Genomic DNA, 18,267 nt, shown 5'->3' on the forward strand with positions numbered 1-18,267 from the left:
GCGCGTGACGAAACTTTAAAATACGAAACACGATGAAAACTTACTTATTTATAGGGTCTATAGAAGTTCTACTTACAAGAGAAGCTCAGTTCAACCAAGAAAAATCACGAGGATGAACAAAGCAACAACAAAAAAACTATCAGCCTCACAAAAGATATATCGCTTTAGCAAATGTAGAATTACATTAGTATTTTTTTACAATAATCACCACTAACATTTAACTACAACTGTGTTGATGAACTATTGAACGAATGCCACCATCTCTCAATCACAAATATGTATTCAATTAAATAGGATTGATAACACAACAACAAAGGTGAACGACTTTAATTTAATGGGCTTTGATAACGTGGGGTGCCCATTAGGTGCCTAACAGAACATGGAGAGTTATTAAGTAACTAGAAAAAACAAAACGAGCGAAGAACTATACTGTGGCAAAAAAAAAATAAGACATAGAATCTTTGGATTCGGAATGAAAAAAACGGCCTTGTTGAATAGCTGCGTACTCTACAAGGATAGAGTGATTTGTAAGTGGCAATAATTTTCTCTGTTTTTCTCTCTTCTTATTGCAGAGATCGTGGGTAGAATGTTCTGACCATTGCGGGAATTTCGGCAGATCTTTATCTGTTTTGCACCAACATTGCACTCTTGTTCTCGAACTCACTTGGCTTACACATAAATCAGAAAGTAGTTCTTAGTATTTTGCACATAGAACAAAGAATGGCATTTGGTTTCGACAAACTTGGAGCCTATTACCAAATTTCGTCGCTCAATGCTAAAACATCACCAAACGGAATGCTTCGATAAGAAATGTACGACAACACGCGTCTTTTCAAACGACAAACTTAAACTTTCTTCAACATGGGCAAGTTCAGGACTGCTGGAATGTCGATATCTTCTAATTTGATTGAAGAAGGACTGTAGGGGAAACGCACTGTGAATGCGTGTTTTGTGTCCATCAACAATTTGCTCTGCGCTTGTGGATCGTTTCTTTTCTGAAGTTCTTCTTGGACTTTGCGGATAAAACTGATCGGGATACGATCCTCCAGTTCGTCAGCTGGGGTATAGAGGTTCAGTATTTTTATGATCTGGGCACTTGTTAGTCGCGAACACATAACGCAAATGTTAGTGACATCATCATCTGATTTCCGGGCTTGAAGCAACTGGGCAGCTTGGATGATAGGCTGCAACGTGTCAGCAATAGAAGCACTCATCGTGTCCTGTCCATGGATATGCTGGTCACGCACCCATTGCTCCAAGTGAGAAATATTGTAACGGATTTGAATGCCTTTAGACCAGTGGCACATTTCTTTGCGCAGCAGTAGGTTGTTTAACGCGCACGCGCAAATATAGTAAAACACCTGAAATTATGTTAAGGTTACTTGGCTGCTGAGTAAATTCTGGGTTTCTATCAGTAAGGCGTACCTGGCGGAAGGCTTGGGCTATAAGCGGTGGGTCTACGCCATACAATTGCAACACTTGATGGAAAATGGTCAACTCTCGCAACAGATGAGCTATTGCCTCTTGAGGATCAACCGGACTTGTAGTGTCCCTCGTTGAGCCCGACCTGTATTTAATTGGATGTTAGGACCAAAAAATGATGGTTGATTTTATGATATGAATACCTTGCTCTGCCGCTTTGTCCAACCGGTTGTTTGTGACTAGAAAGGCCAGAAATAGCTTCATGCTCCAACACGGCGGTAACTATAAGTTGTTGAACGCGTTCTTCCATGAATTTTATAACGGCCTAACAACAAACGAAATGATTAATTGTTCCAGTAAAACGCTTACAATAAAAAAAGGCTCACCTGATAAATCCATACAGCAATATCGCTAAGAACTTGTCTGTACTCTGACAAATCAAAATTGCGCAAGCATTGTTCATTTTGTTTCGGGGTATTCTCCTCTTGAAAAGTCTGTAAATGAATTTTATTAATAATAATAAATAATAAAACATCATGAACAAGCAGAACGTGTACCTTCTCTCCGCTGTATTGTTTTAGACTATGTAGAAGTCTGCACGTGTTGACTAACCAGACAACAGACGTGTCTAGATCCTCATAACGTTTTTTAATCAACCGGCGAATGGCGTTGATGATAAGAGTTAAGAAAGAACGAATTTTCTCGTCATTGTTAATGTAATCTGCGTGTCGAACACACATGAAGATGATGTAGGCAGGGAGCCCTGGCAAGAGAGTTGACGCCACGCGAGGTTTCAGTTCTGAAAACAAAGATGATAAAACATTAGTAGGAAAAATCACAAACTATTCAAAGAATCACTTACCATAAACGAGATTTCGGGCAATTTGTTTTTCATCGCCCATGTTGAAATCGAACATTCCTAGATAGTTTGTATCCTTTTTACGAACAACTGGCAGCGATTCGCTTCTTTCATTTCTACGACTGGAATGTACAGTTTCATGCACTTCTTGAGTTATCTCTTGCTGTTCTGTCATTAAACCATCCTGTTTCATCTTTTTCGATAGCTTCATTTGAGACCTGTATTTCTTGAGTTGCTCGCTTAGAAGATCGTTCTTTTCTTGTAAATCCAAATTGTCTGCCGTGAGTCGAGAAATTTCATGCTGCATCACTGCATCCGTCTGACCTTGTGGTGTACGATGTAAAGCTCCGGCTAAAACTTTTGCCTGTCGTTCATTGTCAATTCGAAGACGCTCTACTTCGTCCCGTTCAATTTGAATCTTGCGCTGAGATGCCGCTTTCTCTTCCTGTAGTTCATTCTCCAAATGTCGTATGATGCGTTTCTGAGTCTCGAACGCTAACAAGATCTCGTTGTCTTCTGCGAAAGGTTCGCCTCCGTTAAGTCGAGACGCATTCAATGCCGTTTGCTCACCGAGCTCACCTCCTAATGTGGTATTAGCCAAAACAGTTCGCAATTGAATGCATTCCTCGCGACGACGATCTAATTCATCGGACATGGCCTCGAATTGGCTCATTAACATATCCGGACTGCGGGACAGGTGACCCTCATGTTCTGTTGCTGATTGCCGACGAAGATTTTTCAGGTCCTCTTTAATTTTTGCATTTTCCATTTCTAGCTCTTGTAAGCGAATCATGTCCTGAGCTCGCCTAACATCTGCCGTTGGACTTTCACGCTCTAATTCCTCAACTCGAGTGGCCAGCGTTGCCTTGTCCTTTTCAACAGTCTTCAGTCGCTGTTGTAGTTTCAATACTAAACCAACGTCTTCGCTGTCTGAACGATTTGGCACAAGACGAACAGATCCATAGCCACCATCGTCTTCCGGATCGGCAATTAATTCGCTGGTATTGCTCAGCGTGCTGACATTGGATGCATTACGAGAATGGCCACGAACAGTTTCGCTCTTGCTCGTTTTGCCCGGCTCTTCACGCAACCTTTCAAGTTCTCTTTCCGCCTCCTCCATTCGCTCTTCCATTTCATGATAGTCCTGCAACAGTTTTTGATAGGCTGCTCGTTCCTGGTCATATTCTTGAGCTAGAATGGCTCGTTCTTGATCGAGCCTTCGTTTGATGGCATCTTCCGCTTCCTGACTGCGAGTTTGGTTCGTTTCCGCCGAATTCAAGAGTTCTTTCTGTATATTGTCTATTCGGCTATTCAGTTCCTCGTTGTGTTTGTCTAATCGTTCACGTTCTAGCACAAGGTCCATCTTTTCATCTCTTTCGCGATCTAGTTGAGTTTGCAACTGTTTGACCAGCAATTCCAGTTCGCCTATTCGCCCGACAGAGACTTTCAGTTCGTTGGCCAGACCTCGGTTAGCCTCACATTGTATTTTCAATTCCGCGTAGTCATTCTGTTTCTGACGAAGAGGAATCAGTTCTTTGTTCATTTCTTCTATTCTCTGTTGCATAGATATGATTTTGTTTTCTAGACCCTTGTTGAGATTTTTAACGTGCTCGATGGAACGGGCTTCTGCTCGAAGAGCTTTGTATTGACGACGGGCAAGCCAACGTCGCCAGCAGCATTGTAATAAGATGATGCTCTTGCGTGCGCGAAGGTAACGACGACGTGCCAAGAAACTACGAACCATTTTTTGAATAATAACAGCTTTTGAATTGCACACCAATTGCAAATATTTCTTGCGGGCAAGGAATCCACGGCCGTAGGTCTGCAGGCCGAGTACCGTTTGCCGAAGGCGGGTGTAGGAGCGTCGCTGAAGGAATCCTCGTACATGTCTCTGGATAGTAATAGCTGATCGGGTTTCTCTCAAGTGTTGAGCCTTACGACGAGCCAAATGACCGCGGCAAAACCGTTGAACGCCAACAACTGCCAAGCGCAACTTCAGGTAGCGCTTTCGATAGAACCAGCCGCGAATCATTCGCTGAATTAGGATTCCGCAAGCGCGTAATTTGTCTGTTCGGCGCTTTTCCAAGTATGCCACCTGACCGGCGCGGAAGAAAATTTTGTTGGCACCAAATTTGAATTTATCATCTTCCGTAATGAGCGTCGATAGCACAGACTCGCAAGCTTCTCGCTGATGGGATAGGTCGCGCTGCTTTCGCTGGCACTGTCGGCTATGGAAGAGGACTCGATATCGAACGATAAATTCTTCATATGTCAACCGTGAAGGGAATCCGGCAGCACTGATCCGTACGGTTTCCAGGACACCACAGGCTAAAAATAATGTAGAAATTAGAATCAGATCACGAGAGGTTTGAACTTTAAGCTAAAGTACCTCGGAGTTGCTGGACAGCACGGCGTGGTTCGAAAACGAAGGATTCTTTGGAATCGTTAGGTTTGATACATCGGACATAGTGTGGAGTCGTAGCGTTTAAAGTGTTCATCAAAAGTGTCAATGATTCCCGAAATTGCGAGCCTACAGTTCGACGATTCTGTTTCGTCATTGTGTTAGACTGTCTACCAGAGGCACCTCCTGGAACCATTAAGCTGCCACCTCCTCGAGGAACTGTCCCAACGACACTACGTGATCCAGCTGCAGCTGCCGCGGGCGAACGGCCACCTACGATGGTCTCTTCATCCAAAATGAGCTGTCGTACGATGCCATTGGAACTGCTACGCAATACTTGTACCTGTTCTTCTAGCACCGTATCGCGATTCTTTTCGACGAACCCCAAGCACTGGTACTCTACGCGATCAGCGAAATGAACGATGATGAACGCCGAATTGGATAAACGTGGTTTGACAAATTGATCGTATTTTTTACACTGGATGTAAAGCTTTTCAACCCAAGCTTGATCAGCACCTTTGGGTACGCGACATTCTTCATCTAGCAAATCAAGAATGCCTAATGGTTTCTCAATCAAATCAATGCACGGCTGGTTGTCGTAAAAATCAATAAAGGTCCAATCAATTTTTTCACGAACGTACTCTTCTTGCTCAAGTTTGAAAACGTGTTGATTGAACTGTTGCTGCAATTTTTCGTTAGCGTAATTGATACAGAATTGTTCAAAACTGTTCCATTCGAAGGTCTCAAAACCGTAGATGTCGAGGACGCCGATGAAGCGGTGAGGGCGGCTCGAACTGGCAAGCGATTTGTTGATCATGGACACAATCTTCTGGAACAGGAGAGAATAGATGTGCTTGGCTAAGGCATCTCGCGCAAATGAAGCTTCCGCTTTAGTCATGGGCTTCGTAAACACTTCTTTCATACTGACGATTTGGCGGAAGCAGAGCCACTTACGGAGTTCTTCGCTTGAGGCCCACGTCAAGTCCCACCAGTGAACAAAACGAGGCCAAATAAGTGTCCGTCTTGGAAATGTTACTGCCTTCGTGATCGGCGTCGACGATTGTGACGTTTCCGAGATGCAAAATGCCAGCAAGTAAGCGAAATATATCCGCCTGTTGATCTTCGCTGAAGCCGAGAAGCAAAAGAGCGCGACGTGTTTCTTGAAACTCGGCCAGGTCGTCGACACCTTCTATAGAAGGACAGCCCCCTTGGCGAGTGTAGAGAAAATGGTCTTGGTGCTGTAACTGAAGGTAGGCCATCTCTGGTAAGGAAGATGCTGCACACAGTTGATAAAAAATGTGGTAGTTGCGCTCTTCAGCAGATTGAAAAACCACACGCGATTTCTCTAGCAAATAAGTGCGCATGCCTGCTCCTTGGATGTGGTAGTCTTTGTTGAAGCCTAACTCAATATATTTGCCGAACCGTGAGCTATTATCGTTTCTTGTGGTTTTGGCGTTTCCAATAGCCTGTGTAGATTTCAGTCGTCACGTCTTGGGGAGCTGTAGAATAGTGAAAATAAGAAAACCTCACCTCCATGATGGGGCTGGAAGCCAGAACTTTACGCTCCACTTGCGTCTCGGTACTTGAACCTCCAGCTGTAGCGAAATAACGCATTGCGTACTTGGCAGAAACAGTTTTTCCTGCTCCCGATTCTCCCGAGACAATGATCGACTGGTCTTGACTTTCCCTAGTTAAATCAATGGTGTTTTTGAAAATCCTGACAAACTCATATAGAGCACCAAGTATTTTACCTTTCCATTTTGGTAAAGGCTTCTTCAGCCACTGCAAATATATGGGGGTCCAGACTGCCATACTGATTCCTATTTCTGTAGGCCAGAACTGTGTCTTGGCTGTATATTGACAATTCTTGGTAGGGGTTGATAGCCACTAGTACAATTCCTGTAGAAAGTATTTCCCTCAGAACAATAGTCAGCAGAATTTTAATCATCTCGAATATTTACCACAATATGTGTAAATAGCGTTATAGTTCATGAAACGAACTTTGAGTGTATGCAAAACCGCCGGTTCGTGCAAATAAGAAAGAGATGTCAAATCATTGCCTCCAATGAGAAATTCCGGATTTCGAAGTGGTGGTAGATCTTTGATATCTTTGATCGGCACTTTAATTTCCTTTTGATTTGAAATAACCAGACTGCAATCACTGTTGTAACATTATTAGGAAAACCAAATAAATTACCTCTCCTGTTTCTACTGCTAGCTTCAATGAATCTGATTTAAAATCCTCTAAAATCTTCCCAATTTTCCAGACATTGACTGGATCAGGAAGCCATACCTTTGCATCCTAAAGGACAAAAAAGTAATACAATCTCAGATTACAAAAAGTGGATAAAAGAAACTATAATGCTTATGGCACTGAAGCCTAAATATGTATACAAAATCTCCAACCTATTTTATTAAGAATCAATAAACAACTACTAGTTTTCTGTTTTTTTTTTTTAATTAATATTCTATTGCACGAAGCTTTAAATGCCACAAATTTATCCTTTTCCCAACAACTCGAATGATTGTAAGAGAAATTTTTTATGTTTTTCTTTGCGTGATTTAAACAATTTTCCTGATTTCTACCTAGTGATCTAAAGGAAAGTTCTCTATTGTTACGTATCACATGCCTAAATGAAACCAATAAACAGAAAACTGTCATCATTTACTTAGAAAACAGGAAAAGCTGATAGCTACTTTGGAAGGAAATAGCAGCATAGGTTCAATTGAGGAAGTTTGAAGAACAAAGACAACAAACCTTGGTATAAAGCACGGCTGTTGACATCTTTCCTTCTTTTTCACAGAACCGCTTCGGTTCTTGCAATTTCCGTTATAAATTCAACCTTCCACCTCCAACATTAGTGGTCAAGACATTGGGCAAATGGGAATACCAACGAATAACGAAACTTATTAATGGTGACGAAAAAGATAGAAGATGACGTTCCAAAGTTTCATTCAACCGATTAGAAGTTAGTAGACGACCAGAGTGTAAGTGTTAGCTCGCCTTGAGAGAAACGGCACTGCGGACACACACCAGTCAAACTCACTGTCAAATGAAACAGCTGATGCTGTTGACGTCACTATACAAGCGTGGACCGTAGAGCAAGCCAAATTATTTCCTTACAAAAACAAATTTTCCTTATTTCACTAGTTCCTTTTCCTAAACTGATAGAAACATTTTTGTGTCAGACCGGATATTAATTAAATGGTTGACAAATTCTATAAATGAAACGATTACCTACTTCTGTTGGATTTTTCTTTGACACGGCTTCTATGGATACCATTTTATTGTGCATAGCTAATAATAAATTTGACGAGAAAATGTTTCATTATTTTACTTTCATGACGATAGTTTTTCACATTAATTATTGAAGTAGTTCTGAGAAGTTCTTCTATACAAATTTTTTTATAGAGAACAGCCACCAGATGGCTTACCGCTTACAATATTTCTTGAAATGGACTAACTGAAACATTCTCCTATTTCATACATTCATTTTTTTCCCTCACAATCGTACAAGTATATTGCTATGAATTCGAGAATTGCCATTAACTTCCAATTTTCCCATTAGAGGATCATCTGTGAGCAATAGGATACTTGCATCTAATCGATCCAAGTCAGACTGACCCGAAACTCATTCAACATCAAAGTACTGAGTTCGAATACTGCTCAACACAACGTTGAGATGTGTCCATAGCACCGTAGTTCCTAGCGAAATACCACATACAAATACATTCGTGGATTCCCACATTCAAAATCCCGAATCGCAACGAAAACAATGACAACTATTTTGCTCGAACTTTGTATTAAATTAAATGTTATGACCTTCTGCAAAAAGGAACAAAAACAAAACAAAACAATCCTAAGTTTTGTCTAAAAGGAAGGTGTAAGACATAGCCGTAAGCCGAGAGGAGATCCAAGGTCTGCAACATTGATGTTTCGGTAAGAGTTTGACAAATTACACATTAATCAATATCCAGGTAGAAGCGAGAAAACAGAAAAATTCATATCCAGAAATATAGAAAAAAAATCTGATCAATATTGAAGAAAATTTACAAATATTTTAAGATACTAAATGAGCCCGAGGTAGATTATTCTGAGAATAATAGTTAAGAAACTACCATGGGAGAATCTGAAAAAAGATGTAGCGGAGAATGCCACGATCTGTAAAATGTGCCTTTTGTTTTCAAGCAACAAGTTTTTTTTAAGAACTATAAAGGTTCAAAAAAAAAAAAAAATTTAGAAAAATTGGACGGCAGGGAAAATATTGCGAAAGGCGGCTTGAGCATCTAAGCGTTTAAAAACGTAAAGGCTGGTTGGAGAGAACATTTTACTGTCTGTTTCAGGAAAATGCTTCCATTTAAGAAAAAAGTAAATATTCGAGATAATGCTATGAATAATTTGAAATCATGGTTCGGAATATAGCCGCCTACATTTAAGAGTAAGACAAAAAAAAAAAAAAAAAAAGGGAAAAAAATGCTATTACGAATCCCCTCACCGAGATCCGTTTCAATTAAGAATAAGGCAGAAAATTCATTAAAGATACACTAATTCAAGACAAATACTTAAATCATTAAGATCTTCAAGAGCTAACAAAAAAGCTTTAAACTTCCGTGAAAATTCATCAAAGGATGGCTTACTTAAAAAAAAAAATCAAGGCCGAGTTCTCAGTATGAGATTAAATTGTTCGTTGGTCTGCCAATACTGTCGGAGGCAAAGGGAAATGGAATACTTAGATACTGTCCGGTTGTGGGAGATCGGGAGTTTGTTGGTGTTGATGGGCAATAGGAGAAGAGGCGTTATTTACTGGCGATCCATTTGACCCGTTCACGTTTCCAGCTCCCTTGTAGTGACGCATCAATGGACGGTGATGCTTGACCATATCCGAATTATGTTGCCATTGCCAACACGAGCGGCAGAAATACTTGAAACAAGCAAGATCGCGACAGAAGTATGGGCCTTGCTGGACGCCGCACGTGGCGCAAAGCGAGTCCTCCAAGTAGGGATCCACTTGGACCTTCTTGGTGAACTTGGGAGTCTTGATCTCGATGAACGCAGCAGCCACAGCCTTCATGTACGAACGATTGTTGTTGAATGTCACGCGGCCAGAACCAATTGGATACTTAAATTTATCCGTGTCAATTCCCAGCATAAAGAACGCCGCCAAACAGGTCATTCATAATGTGAGCCAAACCTTCAGCATTGAGCATGCCATGCAGGGCCCCGACGAACACCGTCTTTTGTGGATCTAAACGTTGAGTCGGTGAGCGGACGTAGTTGCTGTCGCTCAACATCCAGGGAATAACCTGCACCTCCTTTGAACGCATGCGGCGCGAAGAAATCTTGTAATACCAACTACCACCGTTACTATAATCATGAGTGCAAGCTTGCAAAAGCGACTTAACATGCTTCTCATTATCGAAGATTATGTAAACATAGCCTTTCGGTGGATTGGCTACATTGTCCTTGCCTGGCCATTCAACTTTGATTGCACCAAACTGCTTGAAAGCATTGGTAAGTGATACTTCAGTGATGTCCCATGGTACGCCACCCAAAAAGACTTTGCAGGAATACGTAGCGTTCTTGTAGGCACGCGGGGGAAGATGACCGCTCCAAGTACAGGTAGGCTCGCACAATGAAGCAGCGTTACGATACATACGAGCAGCGCGTTCCAGGTTACTGTTACCATCTGTCTGACTAGGAGTATTAAATGATCCCGTACTCAAACCCAGAGCAGCGGCGCTCAGCGATGGTGACCAAGAGGACTGCAAGGCCGACTCTACGGCATTTAAAGCATTGCGATCCACCCCGCTGCCAGGAGCACCACTCAGCAAAGAAGATAGCCCATTTGCGTTCCCAGCTATAGCCTATTATATAAATAAGTGTAAAGAATACGACAATCTACTTTTCACAAATATGATTATTGCCTGAAGGCTTTGAAGATTCCGAAGGTTTTGCCACGCTTGAAGATTTTGGAGATTAGCTAGTTCCTGAAGGTTCTGCAAATTCGTCTGTAATGTTTGCAAACTTTGTGGGCTCATATCGTTTCCAGTTAGGCTGCCAAGTTGAGCCAAACCGTTCTGTTGCAAAGCCGCCTGTAGTTTGCTATTCTGCAATGCCTGCTGTTGCTGATAGCTAAGTTGTTGCTGCAATCCCTGGTTGGAAAACGGATTGACACTCGGTGTTGACACGCCTGAGTTACTACTTCCGGACATGTTGAGACTTTGCTGTAAATCAGCATTGTTTGAATCATTATGACATTTCAGTAACACAAGAGAATAGCAACGTACCATTAACTCAGTAAGTGAAGATTCTACACTTGAAATGCCTGACGAACTAAGCATGGAAAGATCCGATTCAGTAGATGAAGTACCTTGGCCATCGTGCCCACGTTGACACCCCATCAACAAAACCTGTTCCAAAGTTGGGCTGCTCGAGTCCCTACAACGAAAAGATTAGCCTAACGATCAACATTGGGTACGCCAATCTTTACCTGAATAGAGAAGTCCCACGAATAGGCCGGCAACATGAAGTTGGCGTAGAATGTATACCTGGCTGCATGGAGCTGCTAAATCCACCAGTTGATTGTGAACGAGTAGTACGTGGCTGGCCATTAGCAACGGGTGACGACGCAGAAGACGTAGGTGAGTCCCCTAATCCCGAGCTAGCCATTGACTGTCTATGTTGGCTTAACGACATAGATCGCTGTGATGGCTGATTGTTGTTTGAGGAATTAGGGATCAACTTGTTCATTGCATGACCTTCATTCTACAATCCCCAGTTAGGCCAATACAAGGAATTAATTCAAGTAAACATTGATACCTTGTTAAGAAACAGCGATGACGGGCTGAACGATTTCATTTGATTTTGTTGCTCCAGTTGATGTTGCTTCAAAGCTTGGTTCAGTTGATGTTGCTGCAATAGATTGGCCAAAACATCGTCTTGCTGGGAAACAATCTGATTTCCATTGTTTCCGTTGGATGAAAAACCAGAAAATAAATCCGACATCGATAGGGAGTCTTGAAAAACGTGAGTTGCAAAAATCACTGTCGTTATTGTAAAAAGAATTTATATTACCAGAATAGTTGCGTTTGGATGCAACCTCCCCGGTGAGGTTACTGAGGTCTAGGCTATTCTCCAACATGGCATTAATCCGCTGCATAATTTCCAAATTAGTGGCTTCACCCATAGTACCACTGCTGTTTGTTCCGTTGCTAGATTGGACAGACGGGGCTTGCTGATTGCCGTTCGAATTCGTCCCACACAAGCGACTCAGGTTGAGACCAAATCCTAAATCGACTGATGGATCGCTACCAAGCCCTAACTGCAATTGAAAGCGAAAAAAAAGGAGTACACGCTTAGGAATCTGTACAAATTCTAACGGTTCAAACTTTGTCGAAAGGGAAACAGAAGCATGGGTTGCCCAATTTCCGGACTAGCCATATCTCTTCAGTAACATTTTCTAAGTTTAACAGGCCTCACCAAATTCTCAACGATCTAACACACTCTTACACTAACGAATTCACACTGAACCAAAAGACAGACACGAGATAGCATAAAAAACAAGAGTTCAATGCAGGCAATGCTTACTTGAGGAAAACTGGGCATCTTTCTCTCAAAGTCGTCGTGATGGTGTTCTACGGCCGTGGAACGTCCCGCTCTACTTCGATAGCTAATAATTTACAAATTTAATCGGACAGTACTCAAAAGTAGCAAATCGAGTATTTCAACATTACTTTAGCTATAACAATAGAATAATCAGACTAATATTCTGACTACTCGAAACTTGAACGAATTCGAGGAAGCAAAGAACGTGTTGCGGCCGATTTCGACCACCACCAGAAACGAATGAATCATTTAGCTAAGCCTCTGCCGGCAAAGGTAAGCTACTTGCTTTTGCAAAAGAAAAGGAAGAAAAAAAGAAAAAGAAAGGGAAAAAGAAAGGAAAAACACCTTTTTTATCACCCTGCGTGTATTACCTATACCCTACCCCAACAGGGGCACGAACGATAAAAGTTTGCTGTCTCTTCCTCTCGCATTATTTCTAACTCGTTGACGAGACAACGTTCAACCTTGATAAAATGAGAGGCATGGCAGACGGTTTTTCTGCAGGCTATGGAGGAGGGGAGAGTATATTTTTAAAAGAGTTATATTAGAAAACTATTTTAAACACTTCGACCGCGTAAAGCATAAATGCTTTAAAATTATTATTATTAATTCGTCAGGTAATAAGTAATTTTATGCATTGTTTAAATTTTCAGTCAAACTAAGTTTTGGCTTCCAATTGATTGTTAAGTGACATCAAACAATAGCAATTTGGTTTCACATTCTGAAACTAAAATGCCTTACTGGTGCATTTTGTTAAAACGAATTTTGTCTAGAAATAAAGTATATTTTTAAAATTTCTTTTACAGTCCTGGATGTTGGTGCTGGCTCACTTACTGTCAACGGAATGAAATGGCCACCTCTGATCAACCTGATGGTTGGATTCAAGAGGTATGTTTTCTCATCTGATCCTGCAATCAAGAAAACTAATATACTTATTACTTACTTATATATTAACTAGGGTGAAATAACCAAGAATGAACTCATTGGGGAAGCTGGGCAACTTGATGCATATAATATCATAAAATCGTTTGGCCAATGTTTTGATTCCGGGATTGTTCTGTTGGCCACAAAGAAAAGCTCACAGAAATCTGGTTGTTCTTTTTTGGCAGTGAGAAAATATAATCTGGAGGATTGTCGAAAAGAAATTTGTCGCTTTCTAAAAGTATATTTCTACATATCAGTTTATCAATGTTAACTACAATTGTCATTTTGTTCACAGGAAATATGGTTGATGAAGAACTTGAATCATGAAAATCTGTTGGCTTGCATTGATAGTTTTGTTATCAGACACAGCTTGTGCATTGTCACTCCCCTAGTTGACTATGGCTCGGCTTTGGATCTCATTCAGACACATTTTATCAACGGATTCCCCGAAATCGTCATCGCAGGGATTTTACGTGATGTTTTACAAGCGCTTGTCTATTTACACTCCAAAGGCTACATCCATAGAAGCGTCAAGGCCAGTCATATTTTGATATCATCAAAAGGTCAAGTCCTGTTAACTGGTTTAAGAGATGCATATTGCCTTGTCGAGAAAGGCCGTTGGCAAACGGCTGTCTTCGACTACCCAATTGACGCCGAACAGAACTTTTGCTGGTTGAGTCCTGAGGTGCTCCAGCAGAATTTACGTGGTTACTGTGAAAAGTCAGACATTTATAGTCTTGGGATAACAGCTTGTGAACTGGCAAATGGTATTGCACCTTTTGTCGATTTACCATCGACTCAATTGCTCATCAATAAGCTCAATGGACCACCTCCCCAAATATGGGACTGTACCACCGTACCAACCCCTGAACACAGAATTATTCTACCTAATCAACCAGCCGACTCTGGGGTTTTCGATGGAGTCACAGCTTGCAGCAACATTGACGCACGACTAGAAGCTGCCTACCAGCGAACTTTTTCTCGATCTTTTCACCGCTTCACGATGCTTTGTGTACAGCTTGATCCTGGTCTTAGACCGGGTTCGACTCAGTTACTGAAACATCCATTTATTCAATCTATACGAAAAGGCTCGATAGCCAATTGGCTTGAGTGCTTAACCTGCATCCCTACCATAGGGAAGAACGCCGAACTAGAATCGGCAGCTTACTCCATCCCCGACGACGAAGAAGACCAGCATTTTTCGGAAGATTCAATGACTTGGGATTTTTACGACTAAAATTGTTTACAATTAAGCATTTCTTCTGTGTCCAGATTTTTTTTTTCTTTTGAAACATGTGGCATGTATGAAACGGAAAATAACATGAGAACAGTAACACTTCCTTGTCAAATAATGTGCATATTAGAACACGTCACAATGAACATAATTAATTGAGTACAGCCTCTTTTTCCTATTCGTCCGCTACCAAGAAACATGGCATTTGGAAAAGCGTATGTTACAAGCAAAAGTGGTTTTAGTTCCTTACCCTTGCACACTCAAAGAAACGACTGCAACACCTCACTGAGATCATGCTCATATAGGGCGATGGTTAGCATAATGGCGAATCCACTTAAGAGACCGAATAGTTGAAGCAATAACTGCAAAAAGGCCGAACGGTGTTTCCCAGAATGTCCATTCAATTCTGGCATCTTTAAAAGGACAGCATGAAATTAATCTTAATAATCTGATATCAAAGAGAAAAATTTCCATTAAATACCATATCGACGAGGGCAATGTAGAGAAACATTCCTCCAGTAGCGGCAAATATCCAAGGAGCCGTGTTGTGCGCAGATCCGATAGCCAGTCCTACGAGCACCCCCAACAGACAGAGGAATGACGAAATCAGGTTGCAAATCATAGCTTGCTTAATGGTCATTCCAGCTTTCAGGAGTACAGCAAAATCCCCTGTAATCAAGTGTTGATCCATCAGTAAAGGCAAAATAAATCATAATTTTTAACAATCTACCAAGTTCATGAGGAAGTTCGTGGCACAGTACTGCAATCGCTGTAGTAAACCCCCCAGTTATGCTAGCAGCAAAAGCAGCTCCTATAGCTAAACCATCCGATAAATTATGCATTCCATCTCCTGCGAGGACAAGCCACGCAAGCGAAGCAACGCCGTGTGGACGGGCGTGAATGTGCCCATGAGAGTGGGAATGGCCATGGTGTGATGTATGGTGTTCAGAGATGAAAACAGTTAGCGAATCGGACTGACGGTTGCTCGATATTTCCTCCACCGGCCCCGCTAGTGAACCGTTGGATCCTTTAGGCTTGACGCTTACTAAATGCTCGGATTGAAAGGATTCCGGCAATCGTTGATTTTCAGGTGCTGACGTGGTGGCATCGCTGCCATCGCAAATTTCATGAGACGCACAATAAATGAGTGGTTTACCAACCACAAGGCCCTGCCATTCGGAGCAGCCATTTTGCTTGTCTTTCTGTTGAGAACAGTCTTCTGCTGCCACTTTGTCGGTGCAATCTTCTTCCCCGTTGTTGAGAAAAGTAACTTCCTTGACACAGCTGACTAGGAGGTCTGCGTCAGGCTCTCCTTGAGTTGTATCGCTAGTTCTAGGCTCCAATAAATGTTGATCCCCTTCCCTTGTGCCCATTGCACTGTCTTGGTGTTGATGATTCTTATGACCTTGATGACTGTGCCGATGGTGCCGGCATAGTTTTTCACCCACCATCTTACTCGATCCAGACAGCAAATGCACTACTTTATCGACCTGTTGACACAGAACCCAAAAACGATAAAGGCTTTATGATTTCAAAATGGCAGGCAGGTGAGTTACCTGTTTGGTCGATTGAAGCCTTTGTCGCCATTCGCCAAAAATATTTAATAAACGCTCAACGATAAAAAAAACAACCAACACCGCAAGGACAACAACTCCTCTCCAAATAACTAGTGAATTATGTCCATGTTCAACATGGGGTTCCTGGTGCGACTCGGAATGGTCATCATGGACATGGGAAGTTGCATTATTATGAGATTCGGCGTGTCGGTGAACTTCGTGAGCTGTAAATGCCTGGGCAATGAGATGAAAAATGAAAACTGTAGAGATCATCAGCTTACATTTTTTCAAACTTACATGAGGGATCAGATGAAGAATGGCATCACCTGTTAATGAGCCAACTGCTAAAGCGACTAGATATTGGATGGCAGGCTGGAATAGCCATTGAGGGAGAATTTTGATTACTGCTACGGCAGCTAAACCACAAGTAGATATGAACAAGACACTGACTCCAGCATATAACCAAGCTGCATCAATTTACAATGGATAAAGTTTTATAATTCTTTGGTAATCAGGATTAAAGGCAGTAACCATTTTTTGTAGATCCTTTAGTTTGTGGGGCTAAATTTTCAGCATCATCCTTTCCTGATGCATCTTCTAGGACAGCATGGATGCGAGATAATTCTTTTTCTTTCCAATGAGATGAACAAAGGATTCTGACAGATTTTAAGATTTTATCAAGCCCTTCCATTGATAAAGAACCATTGCTGCTATGAGATTCAAAAAGCTTGGTGGTACTGCATGCCTCTTCTCTTTTACTTCGTTCCTCAATATTCGATGAAGAATGTGCAGACAGAAATAAGCAGGCAAAGCAAACTAGAAGTCCTGTATGTCGGCACATTCCTGTAATATAAAGAGAAGTTTTTTAGCTGCAGGAATGAAGAGTATCATACAAGAGAATTTATAAAAACAAACTGCTTAGCAAGTTCATGTTTTGGAATGTCATTCATACCTATCAGAATAAAAATGAATGTATCACGTACAGTCCAAATAAAAAAGATTGTTTTGTTGTTATTTTTTTTCCAATCTGGTGAGTCACAAATACAACTTATACTTGTCCCAATTCAAAACAAGACAAAATAAACAGTGATATCTGTAGCAGTTTCAGGGATCGTCAGTTTTACCGGTTTTACCCTAAGAATTGTTTTCCATGTATGCGAACAAGCGGAATATTCTTGATGAGTCACGAATTTATTGTGCAGCGAGAAAATGCAAATTAGTGCTCATATGCCACAATGAAATGTGGGTATGTCTACCATAACCTTGGTTACATGTAATGAACAACTAGAGTCAGGTTCATTCAACGAATAGACTGATGAAAAATGCCTCGGGAGGCGATCGTGTTCTGCTGAGTTCTGCACTTCTGCCACTTCTTACTTGAGGTTTTGTCAGCAAGAACCAACTGGTACTACTAAAACTAAGGGAACGCCCCTTTTGTCTTCTAGAATTTTTTTTCCTGATTTAGTTGTCCCGATACTAAAACTAAGGACTACGACTCGGGAAAAGAAATCTGAGAAAAGGAATAAGTTTTCGTTTTTCTTGCATGTGTTTTCCCATACTGCAACTTTGATTTAAATGATATCGTCGTATATTTTTTCGTTCATTTTTAAAATTGTGATTTCTAATTTTCTCCGTTTTCTACCAAATAGTGGAATGCCTTTACAAGTTAACATGTGCTACATTGCACAAGCCAAAGCCAAGCAATCGTCCACAAGCATTGTTCCATCCCATAATATATTTCCCCGAGTTCTAGATGAAACCTGACCTATCTAAATATTCTAAAACTCAGTTGAAAACCTTCTAACAAACGAAGGGGCATTCTCCGAGCTGATTTCCCGAATTTTAGTTTCCCGTTCGGCGTTTCCCGTTCGGCTCTCCAAGTTTTAGTTTTGCTGATGATCAACGTCTGCCACGAGAACGAACTCTCACCTACAAGCGGACGACGGTAGCTTTTTATTTGTCGACGGCAAAGCAAACCCAACCTACGCATTCAGGATATCTATATCTGCTGGTTATCCTTTTAGCACATACCATATGCTTAGGCGGGCGATTTCTGTGGGGTATACATGGAACTCCACAACTGTTCACTCAATCCATGTCACGATATAAAGAATCAATGGTGGCCTAGTTTGGGCTACATGGTAATACCACTTTGAGCAGAGAACTGTTAGGCAAATTTGCTTGATATACCGGAAAATCTTTAAGTGCAAAAGCGCCAGGCCTTTAAACATGGCGTTGTTAAATGCTGTAGCCTACGTTTACAGA

General features: G+C 41.4%; 4 protein-coding genes across 7 annotated transcripts; 1 reads left to right on the plus strand and 3 right to left on the minus strand.

Moving 5' to 3' along the window:
* Positions 1 to 262: 262 nt before the first annotated feature.
* Positions 263 to 7,745, minus strand: LOC116923629 (unconventional myosin-Va). Its single transcript, XM_032930100.2, is given in 13 exon segments — positions 263 to 1,361; positions 1,426 to 1,567; positions 1,626 to 1,747; positions 1,809 to 1,916; positions 1,980 to 2,221; positions 2,285 to 4,609; positions 4,671 to 5,649; positions 5,651 to 6,148; positions 6,213 to 6,369; positions 6,434 to 6,581; positions 6,644 to 6,812; positions 6,880 to 6,984; positions 7,441 to 7,745. Coding segments are annotated over 13 exon segments (5,538 nt in total). The 5' UTR covers positions 7,468 to 7,745; the 3' UTR covers positions 263 to 845.
* Positions 7,746 to 8,466: 721 nt separating this feature from the next.
* LOC116923143 (cytoplasmic polyadenylation element-binding protein 1-A) lies at positions 8,467 to 12,575 on the minus strand. The gene is given in 9 exon segments (XM_032929607.2): positions 8,467 to 9,826; positions 9,828 to 10,547; positions 10,608 to 10,907; positions 10,971 to 11,121; positions 11,174 to 11,448; positions 11,503 to 11,699; positions 11,758 to 12,004; positions 12,271 to 12,352; positions 12,417 to 12,575. Coding segments are annotated over 8 exon segments (2,322 nt in total). The 5' UTR covers positions 12,289 to 12,352; positions 12,417 to 12,575; the 3' UTR covers positions 8,467 to 9,412.
* Positions 12,576 to 12,743: 168 nt separating this feature from the next.
* On the plus strand, positions 12,744 to 14,548 carry LOC116923146 (STE20-related kinase adapter protein alpha). Of its 2 annotated transcripts, none has more exons than XM_032929617.2 (4): positions 12,744 to 12,905; positions 13,095 to 13,176; positions 13,247 to 13,450; positions 13,508 to 14,548. In XM_032929617.2, the coding sequence occupies exons 2-4, from the start codon at positions 13,138 to 13,140 to the stop codon at positions 14,447 to 14,449; spliced, it is 1,185 nt and encodes a 394-aa protein (XP_032785508.1). In that variant the 5' UTR covers positions 12,744 to 12,905; positions 13,095 to 13,137; the 3' UTR covers positions 14,450 to 14,548. The 2 variants fall into 2 exon arrangements, with proteins under 2 accessions (XP_032785508.1, XP_032785507.1); XM_032929616.2 differs by lacking the exon at positions 12,744 to 12,905 and adding an exon at positions 12,907 to 13,031.
* Position 14,549: 1 nt separating this feature from the next.
* Positions 14,550 to 17,431, minus strand: LOC116923144 (zinc transporter foi). Of its 3 annotated transcripts, none has more exons than XM_032929612.2 (7): positions 17,136 to 17,431; positions 16,534 to 16,845; positions 16,300 to 16,469; positions 16,003 to 16,236; positions 15,177 to 15,936; positions 14,928 to 15,115; positions 14,550 to 14,859 (listed from the first exon to the last, which is right to left on the minus strand). In XM_032929612.2, exons 2-7 carry the CDS (start codon positions 16,841 to 16,843, stop codon positions 14,707 to 14,709), a joined length of 1,815 nt encoding a protein of 604 aa, XP_032785503.2. In that variant the 5' UTR covers positions 16,844 to 16,845; positions 17,136 to 17,431; the 3' UTR covers positions 14,550 to 14,706. The 3 variants fall into 3 exon arrangements, with proteins under 3 accessions (XP_032785503.2, XP_032785502.2, XP_032785500.2); XM_032929611.2 differs by having other exon boundaries at positions 17,127 to 17,431; XM_032929609.2 differs by having other exon boundaries at positions 16,955 to 17,429.
* Positions 17,432 to 18,267: the final 836 nt, after the last annotated feature.

The sequence above is a fragment of the Daphnia magna genome, linkage group LG5 (assembly GCF_020631705.1).
Source record: "Daphnia magna isolate NIES linkage group LG5, ASM2063170v1.1, whole genome shotgun sequence".
Lineage (NCBI taxonomy): Eukaryota > Metazoa > Arthropoda > Branchiopoda > Diplostraca > Daphniidae > Daphnia > Daphnia magna.